Here is a 23,992-nt window from a genome sequence, read left to right on the forward strand (position 1 = left end):
CATTACTCATTGGTGTAAATAAGTTCCCATCAATGGACTGCCTAAGCAGCATTTCCATTTTCAACAGTTAATCTCTGCTGATTAATGATAATAATAAATGGTTTTATCTATTCATTAAGGAACGTGGACATCAGCAAGAATTTGAGGAAAATATCTTCCAATGTAGATATAATGTAATTCATCTGATGCATGCATGTGTGGTTAGTCGTGTCTGACTCTTTTCAAGCCCATGGACTGTAGTCCACCAGGCTCCTCTGTCCATGGGATTCTCCAGGCAAGAATACTGGAGTGGATTGCCAAGATTCTCCAGGGATCTTCCCAACCAGGGATCAAACCCAGGTCTTCAGCCTTGCAGGCAGATTCTTTACAGTCTGAGCTGCCAGGGAAGCCCAATTCATTTGCTATTGCTCATTATAAAGATTACTTACCTTTTAGTCAAGCATTGTGTTAAGCAAGGAGGTTCAAAGTTGAGTAAAGCAGAGCCTTGTCCTCTCAGAACTAAAGGAAGAGAGAAAATGAGAGAAAGGAAGGCATAATAATGGCATTGATTGTTTTAAATAAAGTATGAGAAAAGGAGAACAAGGAGAAAAAATTAATTCTGTCTGAAGAGGTTAGATAAGTTTTGACAACAAAGGTAATTTTTATGCCAGGTCTTTAAAAATAATAATATTAGAGAGATAAAGATATGGGGGTCCTTGGTTTCAAAGAGGAACAATGTGAGCAATGATAAAGAAATGGGTAATTGCACGGACGGACCTAGCGGGCATTGTGCTAAGTGAAATAAGTCAGAGAAAGACAAATACTGTATGACTGCAGTTATGAGAGGAATCTAAAAAACAAACAAATGAACTATCATAATTCAACAGAAACAGTTATAGATGCTGAGAACAAATAGGTGGTTGCCAGAGGGGAAATGGGTGGGGTATGAATGAAACAGGTAAAGAGAGATTAAGAGGTATGAACTTCCAATTATAAAATAAATGAGTCATGGAGATGAAATGTACAACATGAGAATTTAATCAGTTATATTATAATACCTGTGTATGGTGACACACGGCAACCAGACTTTTCGTCATGATGATTCTATAGTGTAAAGAAATATCCAATCACTATGTTGTGCAACAGAAACTAACATAGTGTTGTGGGGCAATTATACTTGAACTATTAAAAATGTATTATATGTAGACACTGAGAGTAAACGCATCAAATGCTCATGGTCATTACCTCTGAAGGGTGTGGATTATGGGTGATTGTTATTTTTTACTTTATCCTTTTATGTATTTCTAGTTGTCTAAAATGAACATGTATCACTTGCAAAATTAGAAAGAAAACAATTAAAGATGAAAAATAAATATATCCTAACCCCGTCCGAGGTCAAGGGTGGTGGCCGGGAGGAGCTACCCCATGCCCCCACGCCCGAGGCCAGGGGCGGTGGCTGGGAGGACCAACCCCACACCCAAGGAATCATGGCTGCACAAGAGCAGGAGAGCCTAGAGGAGCTATCCCACGTTGAAGGTCAGGAAGGGTGGCAGTGAGGAGATACCCCTCGTCCAAGATAAGGAGCAGCAGCTGCGCTTTGCTGGAGCAGCCGTGAAGAGATACCCCATGCCCAAGGTAAGAGAAACCCAAGTAAGACGGTAGGTGTTGCAAGAGGGCATCAGAGGGCAGACACACTGAAACCATACTCACAGCTAGTCAATCTAATCACACTAGGACCACAGCCTGGTCTAACTCAATGAAACTAAGCCATGCCCGTGGGACAAGCCAAGATGGGTGGGTCATGGTGGAGAGATCTGACAGAATGTGGTCCACTGGAAAAGGGAATGGCAAACCACTTCAATATTCTTGCCTTGAGAACACCATGAACAGTATGAAAAGGCAAAATGATAGGATACTGAAAGAGGAACTCCCCAGGTCAGTAGGTGCCCAATATGCTACTGGAGATCAGTGGAGAAATAACTCCAGAAAGAATGAAGGGATGGAGCCAAAGCAAAAAGAATACCCAACTGTGGATGTGACTGGTGATAGAAGCAAGGTCCGATTGTGAAGAGCAATATTGCATAGGAACCTGGAATGTCGGGTCCATGAATCAAGGCAAATTGGAAGTGGTCAAACAAGAGATGGCAAGAGTGAATGTCGACATTCTAGGAATCAGTGAACTAAAATGGACTGGAATGGGTGAATTTAACTCAGATGACCATTATATCTACTACTGTGGGCAGGAATCCCTCAGAAGAAATGGAGTGGCCATCATGGTCAACAAAAGAGTCCAAAATGCAGTACTTGGATGCAATCTCAAAAACGACAGAATGATCACTGTTCGTTTCCAAGGCAAATCATTCTATACCACAGTAATCCAAGTCTATGCCCCAACCAGTAATGCTGAAGAAGCTGAACTTGAACGGTTCTATGAAGACCTTTAGAACCAACACCCAAAAAAGATGTCCTTTTCATTATAGGGGACTGGAATGCAAAAGTAGGAAGTCAAGAAACACCTAGGGTAACAGGCAAATTTGGCCTTGGAATATGGAATGAAGCAGGACAAAGACTAATAGAGTTTTGCCAAGAAAATGCACTGGTCATAGCAAACACCCACTTTCAACAACAAAAGAAAAGTCTCTACACATGGACATCACCAGATGGTCAACACCGAAATCAGATTGATTATATTCTTTGCAGCCAACGATGGAGAAGCTCTATACAGTCAGCAAAAACAAGACTGGGAGCTGACTGTGGCTCAGATCATGAACTCCTTATTGCCAAATTCAGACTTGAATTGAAGAAAGTAGGGAAAACCACTAGACCATTCAGGTATGACCTAAATCAAATCCCTTATGATTATACAGTGGAAGTGAGAAATAGATTTAAGGGCCTAGATCTGATAGATAGAGTGCCCTATGAACTATGGAATGAGGTTCGTGACATTGTACAGGAGACAGGGATCAAGACCATCCCCATGGAAAAGAAATGCAAAAAAGCAAAATGGCTGTCTGAGGAGGCCTTACAAATAGCTGTGAAAAGAAGAGAAGCAAAAAGCAAAGGAGAAAAGGAAAGATATAAGCATCTGAATGCAGAGTTCCAAAGAATAGCAAGAAGAGATGAGAAAGCCTTCTTCAGTGACCAATGCAAAGAAATAGAGGAAAACAACAGAATGGGAAAGACTAGAGATCTCTTCAAGAAAATTAGAGATACCAAGGGAACATTTCATGCAAAGATGGGCTCGATAAAGGACAGAAATGGTATGGACCTAACAGAAGCAGAAGATATCAAGAAGAGGTGGCAAGAATACACAGAAGAACTGTACAGAAAGATCTTCACGACCCAGATAATCACGATGGTGTGATCAATGACCTAGAGCCAGACATCCTGGAATGTGAAGTCAAGTGGGTCTTAGAAAGCATCACTACGAACAAAGCTAGTAGAGGTGATGGAATTCCAGTGGAGCTATTTCAAATCCTGAAAGATGATGCTGTGGAAGTGCTGCACTCAATATGCCAACAGATTTGGAAAACTCAGCAGTGGCCACGGGACTGGAAAAGGTCAGTTTTCATTCCAATCGCAAAGAAAGGCAATGCCAAAGAATGCTCAAGCTACCACACAATTGCACTCATCTCACACGCTAGTAAAGTAATGCTCAAAATTCTCCAAGCCAGGCTTCAAGAGTACGTGAACCATGAACTTCCAGATGTTCAAGCTGGATTTTGAAAAGGCAGGAACCGGAGATCAAATTGCCAACATCTGTTGGATCATCAAAAAAGCAAGAGAGTTCCAGAAAAACATCTATTTCTTCTTTATTGACTATGCCAAAGCCTTTGACTGTGTGGATCACAATAAACTGTGGAAAATTCTTCAAGAGATGGGAATACCAGACCACCTGACTTGCCTCTTGAGAAACCTGTATGCAGGTCAGGAAGCAACAGTTAGAACTGGACATAGAACAACAGACTGGTTCCAAATAGGAAAAGGAGTACGTCAAGGCTGTATATTGTCACCATGCTTATTTAACTTACATGCAGAGTACATCATGAGAAACACTGGGCTGGAAGAAGCACAAGCTGGAATCAAGATTGCCAGGAGAAATATCAATAACCTCAGATGTGCAGATGACACCACCCTTATGGCAGAAATCGAAGAACTAAAGAGCCTCTTGATGAAAGTGAAAGAGGAGAGTGAAAAAGTTGGCTTAACACTCAGCATTCAGAAAACTAAGATCATGGCATCTGGTCCCATCACTTCATGGCAATTAGATGGGGAAACAATGGAAACAGTGGCAGACTTTATTTTTTGGGGCTCCAAAATCACTGCAGATGGTGATTGTAGCCATGAAATTAAAAGATGCTGACTCCTTGGAAGGAAAGTTATGACCAACCTAGACAGCATATTAAAAAGCAGAGACATTACTTTGCCAACAAAGGTCCGTCTAGTCAAAAGTTATGGTTTTTCCAGTAGTCATGTATTGATGTGAGAGTTGGACAATAAAGAAGGCTGAGTGCTGAAGAATTGATGCTTTTGAATTGTGGTGTTGGAAAAGACTCTTGAGAGTCCCTTGGACTGCAAGATCAAACCAGTCCATCCTAAAGGAAATCAGTCCTGAATAGTCATCAGAAGGACTGATGCTTAACCTGAAACTCCAATACTTTGGTTACCTGATGTGAAGAACTGACTCATTGGAAAAGACCCTGATGCTGGGAAGGACTGAAGGCAGGAGGAGAAGGGAATGAAAGAGGATGAGATGGTTGGATGACATCACTGACTCAATAGATATGAGTTTGAGTAAACTCCAGGAGTTGATGATGGACAGGGAGGCCTGGCGTGCAGCAGTCCATGCTATCACAGAGTCTGACATGACTGAGCAACTGAACTGAACTGAAGAAAAATATAGAGCGAACATCAACATAGCCACTGATTGAATTAGGAAATAAAACTTTCCCAATGCATTTAAGTCCTCTTATATATCTCTCCCCAATCAACTTTCCCATTCATTAACCTCCAACATTCTTGTATTTGATTTACCAACGTACCTCTTTTGGGGGGATCTGTTACATATATCTCCAAGCAATCTATACTATTAATATCTCTGCCCTTTTTAAAGTTTGATAAAATATTCTGTTTAGCCATTCTCCTGCGACATTCTCTTCCTTAAAACCTAGCAGTACTAAAAAGGGCTCTCCTTCACTCACAGAGTGAAGACAGGTAATGAAGTCCTGTCCTGTGATGTCTCATAGAATCAGAGACAGCTCTAATGTGAACTTGGTGTTTTCTCAAGAGCACAGACAATGCAAAAACAGGGTTAACCTCATGATACTTAAAACAGTTTGAACCTGAGTTTACACATGAAGTTTCCAAGAGAGTGAATTAAAAACTGAAAATGACCATGTTAAAAATAATTCATTCTTCTTAAGGAAAAATAATTTGTTTTATTGTATAAATGACAATTTCAACAAGAGTATAAATTAGGTACAATTATGTAAACTGGAAGATAGGGTGCGTGCGTGTTCAGTTGTATCCCACTCTTTCGAACCCCATGGACTGTAGCCCACCAAGCTCCTCTGTCCATGGAATTTTCAAGCAAGAATACTGGAGCAGGTTGCCATTTCCTACTCCAGGAGAACTTCCTGACCCAAGGATTGAACCTGCATTTCCTGAGTCTCCTGCCTTGGCATTGGCAGACAGGTTCTTTACCACTGAGCCACCTAGGAAGTCCTGGAAGATAGGGTGTTTACATTCAAACATCATTCTAGTGATGGGCAATTTAAATACATTCGATATAATAAAAATTGAGAGTGCTACATTTTTGCATCATAAAAAAGCAAAGACAGGAATTATTCCTGTCCACTCAGTAACTCACAAAGATTTGCATAACAGTTTCCACAAACTGATCTCAGAAGCAGAGCATCGTTTCATTATCAAAGAGAACAAACTGTGAAATATTACAATCTGTGCTTCATATGATATTGTCTGAAGCAATCTGTATAAGAAATAACATCAAGATTCATAATTGCACAAATCTGAAAGATCTTACATTTTCCCTGACAAATTACACTGCTGTCGTAACTCACAAAGAAGTATTTGTAGTATTTTATGAACTGTTTACTCTCTTGGATTGCAAATTGTTTAGCTAACTTATACAAACTTTTTGGCTGCAAATCTTGAATGTCATAGGCCTGGGTCAGGTTATACTCCAGCTTCCAATTGGATTCTCCCTTTAGATTAGCATCTGTCAGGTTCAAGTAATACTGCAGCATATCCTATAGTTAAAAAATAGTTAAAAAGAGTAATAAAGCCTGGTTCATATTTTGGCATATAACATACTGCATAGCAAGTAGAGTTCTTATTAGCATTTATGTTATCTTCTTAATTTTAAAGTGTAGTCAATTTAAAAACTGAGAATCGTTTTTAAGGAAAAAGAGTCCCAATAGAAAAATCTATATTGTTTTGTTCATGTAAAATAGAATGAAAGAATATAATAGAAAATAATCCAATAGAAAATAATCCAACTATACAGAAAGATATACAGAATAAAAAGCCTTCAGTTTATACACCTCAGAAGTAACCACTGCTAACAACTGTCTATAAATCAGTTATATGCAGCAGGTGGCTTGTACAAGCCCACAAATGCTGTCAAATTTTCAGGAAACTCCAAGCTAGTTTATATCATTACCGCAGCTTGAAATTGGCCATTTGGGGAGTATTTATGCCATGGAAATTGGCAAACACTACAAAACAAAGCACCTTCCACCCCCCAGTGAGCCAGCTATTAAACGTTTACCAGCACTCCAGTGTATGCGTGCTGTTCCAGACTGTATGTACAAAAGAAATACAGGTATTTGATTTCTTTTTAGTATCTTTTTCATTTTTTCATAAAATGAAATCACACTATACAAACTATTTTGCACTTTAAAAAATGACATAGTGTTATAGCAGGTACATCTTTCTATGTCAGTGTATACACATACACATGAGTTTCAGATCTAAGAACAGGCAACTAATAGCTGTAAAACATTTCTTTTGGACTATTCTTATCAGTCAATTGTTGTATTATCTTTCTTAATTTAAAGTTGATGGATTAAAACCAGATTTCTCCTGCACTATTGTTTTTTGTAAAAACATGCTCCAGGGAATAATAGAACTGTTGCTTACTAAATTTACCTAGAAGAAAAATGCAGTTCCATCAGTAGAGACTTTACCTGAGAAATTCTTTTCAAATTACATATTTGTTGAAAGGTACAGTATTCATAAACTAAATGCCTAGCCTTTTGAAGGTGAATTGATATAAAGCTGACATTCAAAACACAAAAAAAGAAGACATCTTGAGATTTCAACATAAAGTACAACTTACAGTAGCTGTGTTGAAAACATTCAACTAAACTGATGAAAACTACATAGACATGCAAAACTATGAAGTCAATTCTAAAAGTTACACCAACTTACCAATAATTTATAATCACGAGGATCATACTGAAATAGTCTGACACCAGGATTGTTGGTCAGTCTCTCTAAAACACTTCTCACTGGAGTAACAGCAGGAGCCACAAACAAAGAATTTACTGGCTTTCCTAGACAAAACATATGTACATAAATGTATGTGTTTTTAACAATTGAGCTTAATAATATTAAAAAGTTTCAGATTAAACAGTCAAATAATGCATGATGCTTGATGGATCCTGATTTAAAACAACAGTAAAGAGACACTTTTGAGAAAACAGGGAAAGTTTTATTAGGAAGGAGATTAAAAGAATTATTGTTGGTTCTGTTAGTTAAGTTAATGGAATTATGATTATGTTGTTATCCAAATATTTTACCAATGTGTGATTCATGTAGTGTTGAAATACATTTAATGTTTGACATTTACTTTCAAATACCTCAAAAAAAAAAGAATCATGGGTAAAACAAATCTTGATAGATATTTGAATATCTCTGCTTTTATATATATTTGAAATTTTTCATGATAAAAAATCCAACTTATTACAAATATACACACATGAAAAATACAAGGCTAGTTTTTTTGTACTCCACCTATGACAATATTCCAATAATTACATAATAAGAATTTGATTAAAGTGTCACCATGTTTTATGTCTATTATAGGACTAAATTTCTTTCTGAGTAAAAAAGCTATCAAAGGCTGAAAAATGGTCATTTTTTACCAAGTCCAGTCATCCTAGATGAAAAAGGCAAAACATTTCAAAAATGTTCTCCAATTACTGAAATATATATATATATATATATTGATTTTTATCCTGGCTGACTACTAAAAAATCAAAACTTTTATTTTGTTAACTCTCAGTTTTCTGCCTTCATTCAGAAGTTATCTTTAAGAATAGATAATCATTGTCTTATTTAACGCAAGTGCTCCTTCTGTTTTTTTTCTTTTAATGCTGAGTAGATGACCATGTTGGTAAGCACTTTAAAGTTAAGAGCTTAATATATTTTACTTTAAACCACAGTAAACTGTGCTTTGCTCTTTAAATTCTAAGTAAAACTAGTCATAGCAAAAGAAACTCGAGGACTTCCCTGGTGGTCCAGCGGTTAAGAATCCATCCACCTACAGATGCAGGGGACACAGGTTTGGTCCCTGGTCCAGGAAGAGTCCACATGCTGAGGGACAACTAAGCCTGTGTGCCATAACTACTGAAGCCCGCACACCCTAGGGCCTGTACTCCCCAGCAAGAGAAGCCACAGCAATGAGAAGCATGCACCCCACAACTAGAGAAGCCCGCACGCAGCAGCAAAGACCCAGCGCAGTCAAAAATAAATACATTTTTTTTAAAGTATGGCAAAACCCACCACAATATTATAATTAGCCTCCAATTAAAAATAAATGAATAAAAAAAAAGAAAGAAAGAATCTTGAGTCTCACAAGTAAAACAAAAACAGTGCTTCTCTAAGCTTTCAGACCTAAAAGAACATTGGAGTGAGCTGAAGGTTTCAGAGGCTTTTGGGTCAACAGCGATCAGATGGTGATGGCTTTGGGAAGTTAATAAGAAGTCCAGCAATTGGACTAGATATAGTCTTACACGCTATAGGACTATATATATACTCATTGAAGGTAAGTGAGAACAAGCTAGTGCTGGCAAGTAGATTTAATAAACTTTAAATTTATTGGATCAGTAAAAGTTAATATTCACTATTTTGTGTAGCAAATGGATACAAATAGAACATTCTATTACCTTTTTTATCTGAAAGAACCATAATACTATCTCTGTGAGTATGTCCATAAAATTGTCCTGCAATGATGTCACTGTATTTTCTAAAAATGTCTATCAATTTCTCATTATGGTATTTTCTCATTGCTGAGATGCCCCTTGCATAAGGCAGATACCCCACTGGAACATGAGCTATGATGTACACCTGGGGAGAGAAACACAAAGAGGACTGATGGGATTCTTTCTGCACATTTATCATAACAAAAAGACATTTAGATACCCAAGATTGAAAGTACACTAATTAAACTTTAGAAAACAAATACACCATCTCTCCTACTCATTTATCAAAAAAGGAGAAATTATGAAACTATTAATGGTCTTAAATTTATACTTGTCTATTTAAACTGCATGGTTTATGATATAATAGTCTTCCCAGGTGGCGCTAGTGGTAAAGAACCCGCCTACCAATGCAGGAGACATGAGAGACGTGGGTTTGATCCCTGGGTTGGGAAGATCCCCTGGACATTATGATATTAGGTAACTGTGACCATGCTGCAGTCCATGGGATCGAAAAGAGAAGGACATGACTGAGCGACTGAACTGAACTGAACTGAACTGATCAAGCCTTAGAGCAAAATAAAACAAAACTGGCATCAACAAAAGAGCAAATCATGAACTGTTTCATGCAAGAACATCTTTAAATTTTAATACTTTTATTAATACCTGACCTCTTGCAAGTGTAATAAATTCACAAGTATAACCGTCTGTTTATCCCCAGTGATGTTGGTCTATGGCATCTACCTTCTCTTTATTTTGCTGAGAGATGTTCAGTGTATTTTCTAGCCATTCAAATTGATTTGCTGGATCAGTCTGATTTAGGGTCACGGAATTTGGGCCATAGTATAAGTTTGTGTTGAGACTGATGATCCGAAGTTTCGGATTATTTGAAACTTTCTGTGTATAAAAGCCACCTATAAAAACAAATTTTAAACATATTCTATTACTAAAATAATACACAGATACATAGACACTGTGAAAGCAAAAATCTTAATTAAGGTTTACAATCCTTTCAGGAAGGTTATACTTATTTCTCATTGCCTCGTTTGCACTTAAATAGGCTTATCATCGGATAAGAATCAGATTTAACAAACACTGAAAACCTTCTCTGTGTCAATTCCAGAGCTGCCACTTCCACATACTGAGGTCACAACAGTTGTATTTAACATTCTTATGAAAAGATAACTAGGCAATGAGGTACTGATTTTTATCAAGGAACGATTAACAAATCAACTTCTACCTTTGTATATTTGGGGAATTAAGATAAGAGATACAATGAAATCTAAAATCTAAAGAATGAGAACACTGAAGATACAATAGCAGATAAATCAAAGCTGCTAGACTCTCAGGTGAGATGGGGCTTAAATGCATAGCTGTGAACCAGTGAGCCAGTGACAGAACACTGCTGTCATGGCGCTTTCAGAGTTAGTGGACCTTGGCCCACTCACCATCCATGCCTCTCCTTGGCTTTCAAACATGGTAAGGCCTCTCGGAAAACTGGGCACAGAGACTCTTCAGAATTGGCACACCCAAGCAAACACTAAACATCTAAGTCCAAACGATATTAACTGGACAAAAACAGAGACAAAATAAGGCTGAGTAAATCTTTCACTTACCTTTCCTTAAAGTAGTAATAGCGTCTTCAGTCAGCCATGGTTTCCAGAGGTTTGCTACTGCATTGTACACTTTGCTGTTGACTACAGGCAGTTGATCCTGGCCACAAACAATATAATCCAACATTGAAACTCTGAAGATACATGGATGAATTAATTTAAACATGACTTGAGAGATTACTACCATAGGAGGCATCTGGAGATGCTGGAATACTAGATATACTTAATTTTTCAAGGAATTTATGGCTTTGTTGGGGAGATGGAGAACAAAATGCAAGCAGCCATCTATAAGACAGTATGCTAGGAACCATTGCAAGGATCTTGTGAGTGGAGAAACAAGAATAATCAAGGCTGCCCTAGAGAGTCAGCAGGGAGAGTGAGAAGAGCATTTGAACCAGACCTTGAAGAATGATTTCATCAAGTTGATAGGAAAGGGAATCAAAGTAAAAACAATGGCCCAGACACCAACATGGTGCCGTATACAGAAAAAAGCCCTTGTTTTGGCATAACTGAAGTACAAAATGGATGTGGGAGTGTGCTCATTAGACACTGAAGGCTACTTTGCCCCTGAAAATTTAAGTTCTGGTGTAGCATTCCTAGGAAGTGGAGAAAACGTCATGATTTCAGAATTAAACAAAGTCCTCTGAAATGTTAACACTAGTATAAAGCATTTTAACTTCTTGAAAGAAGACTTATAACCACATGTTTTTGATTTGAAGTCTCTTTATGTCAACCCTGAATATTCATTGGAAAGACTGATGCTGAAGCCGAAGTTCTAATACTTTGGCCACCTGATGCAAAGAGCCGACTCACTGGAAAAGACCCTGATGCTGGGAAAGACTGAAGCCAAAAGGAGAAGAGGGTGGCAGAGGATGAGATAGATAGCATCACCGACTCAATGGAATGAATTTGAGCTAACTCTGGGAGATAGTGAAGGACAGGGAAGCCTGGCGTGCTGCAGTCCATGGGGTCGCAAAGAGACACGACTCACTGACTAAACAACAACTCTTCATGTTAGCCTAAATCATATCATTTTGATTTTCTAAATATTATATGTATAATATATTAGACAGTATTTTTATCATCCTACTTTATCATATCATTATTAAAGAACCCTTATGGTGACATAAGCTCTAGACAAGAAAAATAAAGCTTCAAGAAAATAGATACTGAATAAAAACTCAGAAATCATTTGTGAAATTGAGTGATTATTTCTATTTTCTTTTCAAAAAATTATACTAAAAAACTGAAGCCATTTTCTTCACTTTCTTCATTTCCCTCTGTATATTGGTGACCCAGACCTATTTCTTCAAGGAGTTTCACTGACATCATTAATTAAAATGCTTTACCTTTTTAAAAATGACATTCAAGTCACATTAGTTCCTAATACATATGCCTAATACTGAACTGAATACATGATTAAAATATAACTATATTCAGGGAAAGTTGTAAGCAAATGACTTCTTTTAACTGAAGGTAAGTATTCAAAGTATATTTTCAGTTTGTGTCAGAGATCGGAGTGATCTGTCTGAAAGCTACACAGTGGCTTTGCCCAATCTAAATCCTAATCAAACATTGGTAAGCATCATCATCATAAAAAAACCTAACATTTTAGCCATTTGTTTACTTCAGGATGGATGCCAAGATACTGGTATAGTCATGTAGAGTCAAAATTATATAAACATTACCCTAGACTTTTCTCTCTACTTTAAACATGAGAAATATGAGCAACAGAGTTACGTGATTTATTCAGGGAGAGCTTGTCAGTTCCAGTTCAGTTCAGTCGCTCAGTTGTGTCCGACTCTTTGTGACCCCATGAATCGCAGCACACCAGGCCTCCCTGTCCATCACCAACTCCTGGAGTTCACTCAGACTCACGTCCATCAAGTCAGTGATGCCATCCAGCCATCTCATCCTCTGTCGTGCCCTTCTCCTCCTGCCCCCAATCCCTGCCAGCATCAGAGTCTTTTCCAATGAGTCAACTCTTCACATGACGTGGCCAAAGTACTGGACTTTCAGCTTTAGCATCATTCCTTCCAAAGAAATCCAAGGGCTGATCTCCTTTAGAATGGACTGGTTGGATCTCCTTGCAGTCCAAGGGACTCTCAAGAGTCTTCTCCAACACCACAGTTCAAAACCATCAATTCTTCGGTGCTGAGCTTTCTTCACAGCCCAACTCTCACATCCATACATGACCACTGGAAAAACCATAGCCTTGGCTAGATGGACCTTTGTTGGCAAAGTAATGTCTCTGCTTTTGAATATGCTATCTAGGTTGGTCATAACTTTCCTTCCAAGGAGTAAGCATCAGTTCCAGAGCTAGATATAAATTCCACATCTTTCTACCATCACTTTTATATCCAATTATCCATTGCACAATGGGAAGTGGTACCATCCACAGTTAGGCGGCACCAGCTTTGCCAGTGTAGGAGTATATAAGGATGCTGGTCTGGGCTGCTTCCTTGAGTAGTAATGGGAAGAAATCCTTGGGCTGTCCATATGAATATCTACTTCTGACATAATGGGTGGGAACTTGTGTCTGTATGTTTATGTAGCTATGTTTATATACACGTTGATGGGAGAAATAACACATCCAATTTATTTATTACTAATATTCACCAGAATTTTATCTCAGATATGAGTAGCCTCTAGGTGAATTTGTTGTGGGGCTTTCATGTTACATTTGACATTCCTGAAACTGGGATGGAAGGAAAGATGGCAAAATAGTAGAAAGAAGATTTTCAGATACAAGATCACAAGCCAGAAAGAGGAAAAAATTAGCTGTTTAAGGTAAAAGGCTGCCCAATTTATCCTAGTTATACGTGTAATAGGATATATTTTAGACTTCGATAGTACCTATATCTTTGAATTATTATATGATTTGGCTTCACAAAAAGAAGGCAAAGAAAAAAGTAAAATGAAACCAATCCTCAGAGGAGTTAGGAAACACGTGTCCCGTGTCCCTGCTTCATGCTACCACCACTCCACTGACTGAGGGCTTATAATGTGCCAGGTAGGAAACTATGCCCTTTCCACCGAGCATCACTCAGATCAGATCAGATCAGATCAGTCAGTCGTGTCCGACTCTTTGCGACCCCAGGAATCGCAGCACACCAGGCCTCCCTGTCCATCACCAACTCCCGGAGTTCACTGAGACTCACATCCATTGAGTCAGTGATGCCATCCAGCCATCTCATCCTCTGTCGTCCCCTTCTCCTCTTGTCCTCAATCCCTCCCAGCATCAGAGTGTTTTCCAATGAGTCAACTCTTCGCATGAGCATCACTAATTCTCCCCAAAACTTTGCAAGGTTAAGTATTACTGCTCTTGTTTACAAATGATCAGGGATAATTACATGCATTACTCAAGTTGCTCAGCTATTAGAAGCAGGACAGGTTTTTAAATTCTAATGAATGTGACACTAAACCCCACAGGTTTCCATTACAGCAGTCTGTCTGTCACCTAAAGCTTATAAAAACAATGTGTGTAACCTCTGGTTCCTGGAGACTGTCCACCTCCAGCCCTCTGCTCTGTGTGGTCTCATGTTTCAACAGTAACAAAAGCTGATCACTATGTTAAGAGGCTGACTGTCACCAAGACTCACATATTATTCATCTCAAGACTAGAGGCCAGACCCAGGAAGTCACTTAAACTTAAGCTTGTCCTAAAGTGCAACTTTCAAAGTCACAGTATTTAGATTAATTAACTAATATAATCAAGACCCTTATTAAGCAGTCTTTTGACATGAGATGGAAAAGATATTCTAAACACAGAGCAAACGCAGACAAAGAAAGGCATGAAAGTAAACACCATGTTCAGGAAATGCTGATACGTTAGTCTGGCAAGAGCAAAGGACCTGTGAAAGGATGTTTGTTCAGCTGAACACAAAAGATACAGGATGTGGGCTCTGCCACTGAGTGACTGAGCAGTTAAAGGAGCACAGTTCTGGGCCTCAGTTTCCTCATTTATAAACTGAAGAGTTAATCTAGACCAAGGGTCAGCAAACTGTTTCTATACGGGGTCATATAATCAATATGGTAACTATTCTCTGCTGTCACAGTACACAATCAACCACAGGTAAAACAGAAAGAACAGCCATGACTCTATTCCAATAAAACTTTTATTTACAAAATCAACTGTCAGGCCATATCCTGACCACAGGCCCTGGTTTGTCAAGCCCTGCAATAATCTCTAAGATCTCTTGAATCTGAACAAATGTAAGATTCTACACTGCTACAGCAGATCCCTGTTACTGGAACTGCTATCCGACTGTTATGCACAGGCAGTTTAATAAAACAGCCACTCTAATAAAGGTTGAAGCCTAAGTTGTATCAGACATTAAAAATATTCTGAACATACTCTCTGCCTTGAATTATATTTTGAACATGGACTTCCCTTCCCTTCTTCCCTTCCCATAGAAGGGAAGATAATTCTCTATGCTTTGTTTTTAATCACAATCCAGCTTAGATCAGAGCATGAGTAGCTTAGTATGTCTAATAGAAATTCTAAAGTATGTAAACATTTGTCAATATTAACCTTTTTATGCTAGCCTGAACATGAAAATTAAAATGAACAAAATAATTAAAAAAAAAAAACTGAGGAAGAATAAGAAGGAAATCACAAATTAATAACCCATCAACTAATAATCTGCTTCCAAAACCCCACTATGGACATAACTTTTTTGAACTATTAAGAGTCAGTTTTAAGTCCCCAAACCATGTGTCTTGCCATCCTTGATGGTTAGTGTTAAGAGCACACTCTACTTCCACAAGCCCTGATCCCATGCTCTGTTATCAACCAGTTAGTTGCAAAACTTTGACACTACTGATGGGGAAAATCCTTCAAGCATTTCCAGAAGTTGTGGTCAAATTTACCTGTGGCCAGTAGTCATGATTACCCAATGCAGGGAAAACCTGGAGATTTGGAAAGAGACGCTGGATAGTGGTCGTGATATTAGCAATCACATTTATGACTTTGTCTGTTGAGAGTTCAAGCACTGGAACATGAGGTGGGCTATCCCTGCAAAGAAGACAGAATCATAGAAAACAAAATCGTCTTCTATAAAAAGTCACTAGACTCTTGTGTAAAGCTTTGCTGAAGTGTCATTGTCGAAGTCAACCATAAATCAACAGATGATAAAGAGCTGATAAACTACTCTGCACTTACTTTTGTTCCACTGAGAACCCTAAAGAAAAAGAAAACCTATGAAATACAAAAGATAAACTGAAAATGTCAGCCTATTTCATTGCCTGACTGAAGATTTATAAGAGGCAAAAATGCTTAGTAATTAAAAGCACAGACTCCAGCTGTGCTTATAGCTTATAGCTTATAGCTGTGAGCACTTGGACAAGCTACTTAGATGCTCAGGGCCTTAATGTCCTTATCTGTAAAATGGGAAGAATAATAACAATTTCTATTGCGGAGATTGAACGAATTACAACGTATAAGTTAAAATAAGGCCATGATCATTATTGCGGGTACAGGAAATACAGAACTCTTCACTCTGTCGTGATGAATAGAATTAGTTAACTACACCACCAGAAGATGATGTTTGTAAAATCGCTATCACAGGTTAATTCCCATTGCTGACTTTTGTTTTTTGATTATTTAACCAAGACTTATTATCACATTAATAAACATCTCAAGATAATGACACAAAAAGCTATTTATAAACTCATCTCTTAGTTAATATGGACATATTTCTAGAGGATATATTCTAAACAAATAAAACTGGGATTTTGAAAGTTTTTCTTATGCCTAATAATGCTGACTTATTTGATCTAGTATTTGTTAAGCACCAATAATTCTTAACATGTAAATTAAGTTTCTGATGAAATTCAACATCTTAATGAAGCTTAGGACACTGTAGATATATACTCAGTAACTATATGATATTTATGTAATCACTCACCCTGTCCATATCATAAAAGATACTTTTTGTCCTGAATTTTTAATAAAATCAAGTGCTGAAAAAATGAGACGATATGGAGAATCACACATTACATCTCCAAAAGGACCAGGATCTGAGGCTTCTGCACCTTTGGAGGAAGCGCACACTTTCGTGTGGTCACCTGTGATGTGGTAAGTAGGATCTAAGTGGAAGTCCGTCACGTGCCAAAACTGTCCTGTTGATGAGAAAACAAGTGGTGTTAAACCTACTTCTCTTTTGGAATTGCCATACAAATATTTACAGTAAGACGAAACAGGAGTTCCATTCTGTGTTAGAGGAAAGCCTTAGCAATTTAAATATCCATGTGCTGAGTAGCTCAGTAGTCCTGTCCAACTTTTTGTGAACCCAGGGACTGTAGCCCTCCTGGCTCATCTGTCCATGACATTTCCCAGGAAAGAATACTGGAATGGATTTACACTTCCTTCTCCAGAGGATCTTCCCACCCCAGGGATCAAACCCACGTCACTTGCATCTCCTACATTGGCAGGTGGATTCTTTACTGCTAGTGCCACCGGGGAAGCCCAAATATCCATATGCCCTGAAATTAAGCACAGTCTTTCCCTGTGAGAAATACTGACTCTAAAGATAGTACGAAGATTTTACCAGAATTCACTACTTGCACACAACAAAATTGATGAAATCAGTGACAGCGTGACTACTTAACAATGACCTGATAACAAACATAAGTTTTCATAGTGATATACATGGAAACCCCTTTCTGGGAAGTCCATAATAATCCCATATATTGTATCTTAATATGCTTATTAAGGAAGAAGCTTAATATGCTTAAGGAAGAAGCATATCTTCTTCCTTATAGAACTTAATGTTTTAGAAATTATTTTCTTCTTGTAGAAAAATGGACATAAAAATTGATGTGTTTTGTTAGGGTTACACAGTGAAGAGATTGCAGATGTTTGTATGTATGTTAGTCGTTCAGTCACGTCTGACTCTTTGCCACCGCATGGACTGTAGCCAGCCAGGCTCCTGTGTTCATGGAATTCTCCAGGCAAGAATATGGAAATGGGTAGCCATTGCCTTCTCTAGGGGATCTTCCCAACCCACGTATCCGCATCACAGGCAGATTCTTTACTGTCTGAGCCACGAGGAAAGAGATTTCAGAACTTATAACTAAAAAATCTTGCTCCTAATTTCGTGTAAAACCTTGCCTCTCAACATTAATGGAAAATGAGTCTTTAGCTTTCAGCCAAAAATAGCCATTGCTAGAGGTTCTCAAAAGCTATTTAATAGAGGAACATCTTCTATTATACACAGTCTAAAATGTTAATAATAACATTAAGGGAAGCATTTGTTAAAGAAGATGCTTCCATTTGGGTTTTCAGGGAGAAGCCCAGGAACCATTTGATAGCACCCTTGCTTGGAAATCATCTTGACAAAGATTCTTTCATTGAAGGAAACACTAGTACTAATAAGCATAGTAGCAGCCCTCTTTATTAAGTATTCACCATATGCCAGACATTGTGGAAACAACTGAAATATACTACGCAATTTCATTCTCAAAACTACTTCTTAAGCAGGAATCCCTGTTCCTATTTTAGAGTTGAGAAATTAATAATGGGTCAATTATAACATTTGCTCTAGTATATACAGCTTTAGAAACAGGAGAGCCAAAATCTGAACCCCCATTTTGAAAGGCTCTCAAGTTTGCCCTCAAGTTTGATTTACATATATCTTCATGAGACTTTTTCACGCTTTGAATTTTGAGCTTAATCTGCTAATGACTAATTTACAATAGGAAACACATCAGAAGTGACAGAGTAGCAACATACCACACCAAAAGCATGGAAAAAATGAGCAGAATACAAAGTTTTATCTATACAAATAATAAAAAGCTAAGTTTGCACCTGAGAAAATACTTGAATAAAACCCAAAGCTGGATAATAAAGTAGAAAATTGAAAGCAGTTGATTTAAGGTGGAAAAGGCATATTATATATATTTGGGATGTTGTTTCTCCACGATGTTGTTACAATAGCACATTTTAAGCCCATAGCTAAGAAGTGGTAGATAAAAAAATCCAGAACAAAGTAGTCCTCAAATAGTCTTCATGGTCAATTACTTGGTATTCAGTCCTCATTTGAAAACTTTTGCCATGAATAATTTATTTTATTCCATAATGCAGAAAGTACTCCAACTTTTTCCCAGCTTGGACCTACTTTACTCAGCACGTAAAGTGGATTGGCAGATAACTCAGAATTATCCTGGAGACAGCTCTTTCTTGGGGTATAAATATACACTGCATCTCAGTTTTATGTAAATATGTATATTATTCAAAGAATGTTAAGGTGTGTAGTGAACTTACAAGCAGAAAAGCATAGTGTTATGGTTAAGAATGGGGGCTCCACAGACTTCCCTGGCAGTCCAGTGGTTAAGACTATGTGCTCCCAAAGCTGGGGACATGGGTTCAAGTCCTGGTTAGGGAACAAAAGTCCCACATGCCCCGCCACATAGCAAAATAAATAAATAATTTTAAAAATAAAAATTAAAAATGAATAGGGGCTCCAGAGTTAGACTGCCTGACTTCAAACCCAAGCTCTTCTTCCCAATCTAGTTGTATGATCTTGGCCTGTTTCATCTGTAAAATGGAAATAATATTATTGTCTACTGAATAAGAGTTAAGTGACTTAGTAGAAATAAAGGCCTGGTACTTGGTAAGCTCAGCATTAGTTATATTATTCTTCATTTGTAATGTCAAGTTTGCATTTGACACTGAATTTCCTCATTTCCAAGTAGTGGAAATGTATTGAGTGCTTACTTTAATACTGTTTCTTATGCTTTGCATGTATTTACTGACCACTATTTTCATTTTACAGATAAGTCCAAATCACATACGTCATATGCAACAGAACTAAGACAGCAATTCCAGAAATCTGATTCCAGAGTTGATACTGTTCTGAACAACTGCACACAGTGCCTCAGCGTGTTAGTTCACATGCAAAAGTCCTTTCAGAATAACAGTCCTTCCACCTCACTTGCCTCATGCAAAATAGGTAACACACCTACAGGAAATACTGCGTCAAGTAAGGGACAGGAAATTACTAATATATTACATTTTTCTAAACAAAACTTTTGTAAAACAAAGCTGGAAACACATTGAAGACACTCGTCTGATGTAACCTGTTACGTGGATTTATACATCCCCAGCATCTAGAAAATGTCTGATCTATGGTAGGTTCCCAATAAACATTCTTTAATTTAGGCACAGGAAGATTCAGGATTTCCTCAAGATCACATGGTGACTCGGTAATGAAAGCTGAAATGCAACCAGTCTCTCCAGATTTTCAGTCTAGCACTCTTTCCACTACCATTGCACTGCTGAACATGTCAGTAGGGGGTAATTATTTAGATACACTGAAGGGTGTCTTTAAGGAGAAGCCAAGAACGGAGCCCTGATAGGTTCTTAACCCGGGATTTATCAATAATAAACATCTAGAGACCTCACCTCCTGCCTCTAATGAAATGTATACAAAATCCTGTTTGTGTGTGTGTGTCCAAGGCTATAGACCTGGCCTGTGGCAGAGCCCACACTTCAACCCAGATTCTCTGGTTCACAGTCCAACATGCTTTTCACTACTCAATTATCACATCTTGTTTGGCAAATAGGGAAATCTCATGTGTCTCAGTGGTAAAGAATCCACCTGCAATGCAGGTGACACAGGTTCGATTCCTGGGTCAGGAAGATCCCTGGAGAAGGAAATAGCAACCCATTCCAGTATTCTTGCCTGAAAAATCCCCTGGACAGAGAGGAGCCTGGCGGACTACACACAGTCCATGAGGTCTCAAAGAGTCAAACATGGCTTAGTGACTAAATCTTTTAGAAGATTCTCACAAATGTATATTGGGTGTTTGAACCCTGTCCCCCCTCTCCCCGTCTCTTCCTCAGGCAACAACTCTGAGTAGCTTCCTTACAGAAACAAGGAGCTGTGGAGATTCACCAGACCACAGAAATCTGTCATGGAGGCCTTCAGCAACCAGACCCTTAAAACCAAAAGGTGAATTTGCCAAGGGCTGGCCTCCTGCAATCTAGGACATTTTATCTCAGAATCCTAAACAGCCACATAATTGAAGAAAGACAGCTTTAATGAAAGCAGAAATCAGCATACATAAGTATTTGGGGACAATTTTTTGTTACGACCGACAGTTGGGAAACCAGACTGACAGTTCTAGCTTTCAAATGAGTCATGAGCAGCTGAGTCATGAGGACTTGGCTCTTGGACAAATAGGCGTGTGAGAAAGTAAAGTGATAAAGATAAGCAGTCTCAGCAGTCAGCACTGCGCTGTTTCAGAGACAGCTATGCCCAAACCACAAAACATAAAAATAACTCCACCTTGCCCATTTCCCCCTCCTCTAGATAACAGAGCCACCACCAGCACTTGTGTGCGGAGTCTGTGTCCAACTCTTTGTGACCCTATGAATTGCAGCCCATAGGATTCTCCAGGCAAGAATACTGGTGTGGGTTGCCATGCTCTCCTCCAGGGGATCTTCCCAACCCAAGGTTGAACTCATGTCTCCTACACTGGAAAGCTGTTTTTTTTTTTTTTTTTTTTTTTTTACCACTGAGTCCCCTGGGAAGCCCAGATAACTGAGCAATTCTATTTGAAAATGAGTCAGGGAGGTGGGGATATCCTGACACTGAAGGCTCATATGGCATCATAACATCTCCCATCCAACGTTTATCTATTCAGGACCAGTGGTTCTCAAACTCCAGCATCTACCAGAATCAGCTGAAGGGTTTGTTACACGGATGGTTGGGGTTTCGGATTTAGTAAGACTTCAGTTCAGTTCAGTCTCTCAGTCGTGTCCGACTCTTTGCGACCCCATGAATCGCAGCACGCCAGGCCTCCCTGTCCATCACCAACTCCCGGAGTTTACTCAAACTCATGTCCATCGAGTCGGTGATGCCATCCAGCTATCCCATCCTCTGTCGTCCCCTTCTCCTCCTGCCCCCAATCCCTCCCAGCATCAGGGTCTTTTCCAATGAGTCAACTCTTTGCATGAGGTGGCCAAAGTATTGGAGTTTCAGCTTTAGCATCAGTCCTTCCAATGAACACCCAGGACTGATCTCCTTTAGAATGAACTGGTTGGATCTCCTTGCAGTCCAAGGGACTTGGGGGTGACTAAAAACTTGCACTTTTAACCCGTTTAGGTGATGCTGGGGCTCTTGGTCCCAGACTTCACTTTGAGAATCACTTCCGTCCAGGTAGGCGTTGGGAATGAATAAAACTGACTCTGCCCTCAGAGAACCCAAGGGCGTCCAGGTAAAGTGAAATGAAGGCCCCGAGCGTTCTAACGTAGCCTAACGAGTAGGGAGCGCGGTGCCTGCGGCCGTGCTGTGGTTGGTGAAGTAGGACGAAAAGGTCACCAAACTTGGCGAGCAAGATGGAATAAACTCCGAGTCGCACTGAAATGTACACTGCTGAGCGATTGAAACCCGGCAGCTCCCCCGCCCTACAAGGGCAGATTCGGGGCCCCTGGGAATGCGGGACATCCAGCCCCCAGCTTCTTTTTTCCCTCGAGACACCCAATGTTTCCTTCCTTTTGCCCGGGAGCAAAACACATATGGAGACACAAAGTGAAAACAACTGCACGAGAAGAGCAGCGCCCCTGCAGTGCCCCCACTGTTGTCAGCCAGTCCCGATCTCCCCGCCGAGCCGAGCGGCACTCTGGTGCCTCCGTCACCTCGCCCTCCCCGCGTCCCGCAACGGGGCCACAGTCCCGGATCCCGGGCCCTTGGCGCAGGCGCCCCGCTGCCCACTCGCTGTGCTCGCTTCGCGCATGCGCTGTGGCCGCGGCTCTCGGGCAGCTCCAGGGACGGAAAGGATACAACGACTCACCCACCGCGGGACCAGTGCCAGCGGGAGCCAGAGGCAGTCCGAGGCCGGGGCGGCAGTGCCAGGCGGCTAGCAGGCAACAGACAAGCGCCCCCAGCCGCGCCATCGCGAGTTGCAGCCACGGATCTGGGAGACTCTTGCTGTAAGCAGACTCCCCTGGACCGTGGGACCTGGGGAATCCGGGAGGAGGTAGAAGACCTCTGCGGTTGTTAACGCCCAGCGGTCACGTGCTAGATTCCTATTCCTCAACGAGTACGTTCTCTTGACCTTCAGCAGCTGTCTGGCGATTACCTGGTTTATTGTTGTTTCTAAATCGGCGACAGGTCCCGGAAGGAATGTGCTTGAGGCAACCCCGCGCAGATTGGGTCCCCTAAGTGCCACTTAACCCTAAGTGTATGGGTCTCCTCCTCAGAAGTGATGCAGAGAACCTCCAAGTGTCTTGATTTGAGCCAGGTCAGCAGAGATTTCGAATACAGTGGATCTGAGTGTGGTCCCTGGAACAGCAGCCTCAGCACTATCTGGGAAGTTGAGTTAGAAGTGAAAATTTCCCAATAGACTTGCCCCAAAGCTGTTGAGCCACAAACAGGACCTGAAGCCTAGTCCTTTGTGTGTCCAAGTCCTCCACAAGATGCTAAAGTTGTGGTGACGTTTGAGAACCACTACTCAGAAACACTGCACTTCCCAGGGGCACTAGTGGTAAAGAACTCGCCTGCCAATGCAGGAGATAAAGGAGAGGTCAGTTTGATGCCTGGGTGGAAAAGATCCCTTGGAGGAAGGCATGGCAACTTACTCCAGTATTCTTGCCTGGAGAATCCCATGGACAGAAAAGCCTGGCAGGCTAGGGTCCACGGGGTCCCGAAATACCAGACACGACTTGAGTGACTTAGCACTCACACTAGGTTTCAGTTTTTGTTTATCTGGGGTTTTTCTTTGCTTGCTTGGTTATTTTTGCAGTTGAGTTAGAGCAGTGTCTCAGAACTGTGTTGTATGCATTCCAGAGATAATGGAAATATTTATGGAAATCTATATATGGAAATCATATATACAACTGGTGGGTTTTATTCTTCAAGGAATTTTTGAAGATAATCTGACAAAGGAGCCAAGATTCCCAATCTTCCTTGGGTTCTGTGTTCCTTGTGATATCACTTATGAGGATTCTGATCCCTTCAAGATAAAGGAGCATATAATTTAAATTTATAGGATATGGAATTCCTTTGAAGAAGAAAAAAACCTTCCAGAATTACTAACCTCATAAAAAATGTTACCAAGTGTATTTGTTTCCCAACAGAGAAATTCTTATTTTGTATGCTGTGTAATTTAATGGGAAAGTGTCTCATAAAAAAGGCTTTGAAATGGGAATCAAGGTGCCTCCATTTTCTG

General features: G+C 39.8%; 1 protein-coding gene and 1 long non-coding RNA gene across 6 annotated transcripts in view; one reads left to right on the forward strand and one right to left on the reverse strand.

Moving 5' to 3' along the window:
* Positions 1-5,391: 5,391 nt before the first annotated feature.
* SMPDL3A (sphingomyelin phosphodiesterase acid like 3A) lies at positions 5,392-23,978 on the reverse strand. 2 transcript variants are annotated; one of them, XM_059889597.1, is made up of 8 exons: positions 22,904-23,978; positions 16,726-16,939; positions 15,689-15,833; positions 10,820-10,916; positions 9,948-10,117; positions 9,171-9,351; positions 7,432-7,556; positions 5,392-6,248 (listed from the first exon to the last, which is right to left on the reverse strand). In XM_059889597.1, exons 2-8 carry the CDS (start codon positions 16,812-16,814, stop codon positions 5,931-5,933), a joined length of 1,125 nt encoding a protein of 374 aa, XP_059745580.1. In that variant the 5' UTR covers positions 16,815-16,939; positions 22,904-23,978; the 3' UTR covers positions 5,392-5,930.
* The window catches only part of LOC101909028 (uncharacterized), a 42,660-nt gene continuing 41,237 nt past the window's right edge, over positions 22,570-23,992 (forward strand). For 3 of the 4 annotated variants that reach the window (XR_009495982.1, XR_009495983.1, XR_003036296.2), the window contains exon 1: positions 22,570-22,754. This is a non-coding gene — a long non-coding RNA (uncharacterized lncRNA). Of the gene's footprint in view, positions 22,865-23,992 lie in introns of all 4 variants that reach the window. The other variant, XR_009495981.1, reaches the window with a different exon arrangement.

This window comes from Bos taurus, chromosome 9 (genome assembly GCF_002263795.3).
Source record: "Bos taurus isolate L1 Dominette 01449 registration number 42190680 breed Hereford chromosome 9, ARS-UCD2.0, whole genome shotgun sequence".
Classification (NCBI taxonomy): domain Eukaryota; kingdom Metazoa; phylum Chordata; class Mammalia; order Artiodactyla; family Bovidae; genus Bos; species Bos taurus.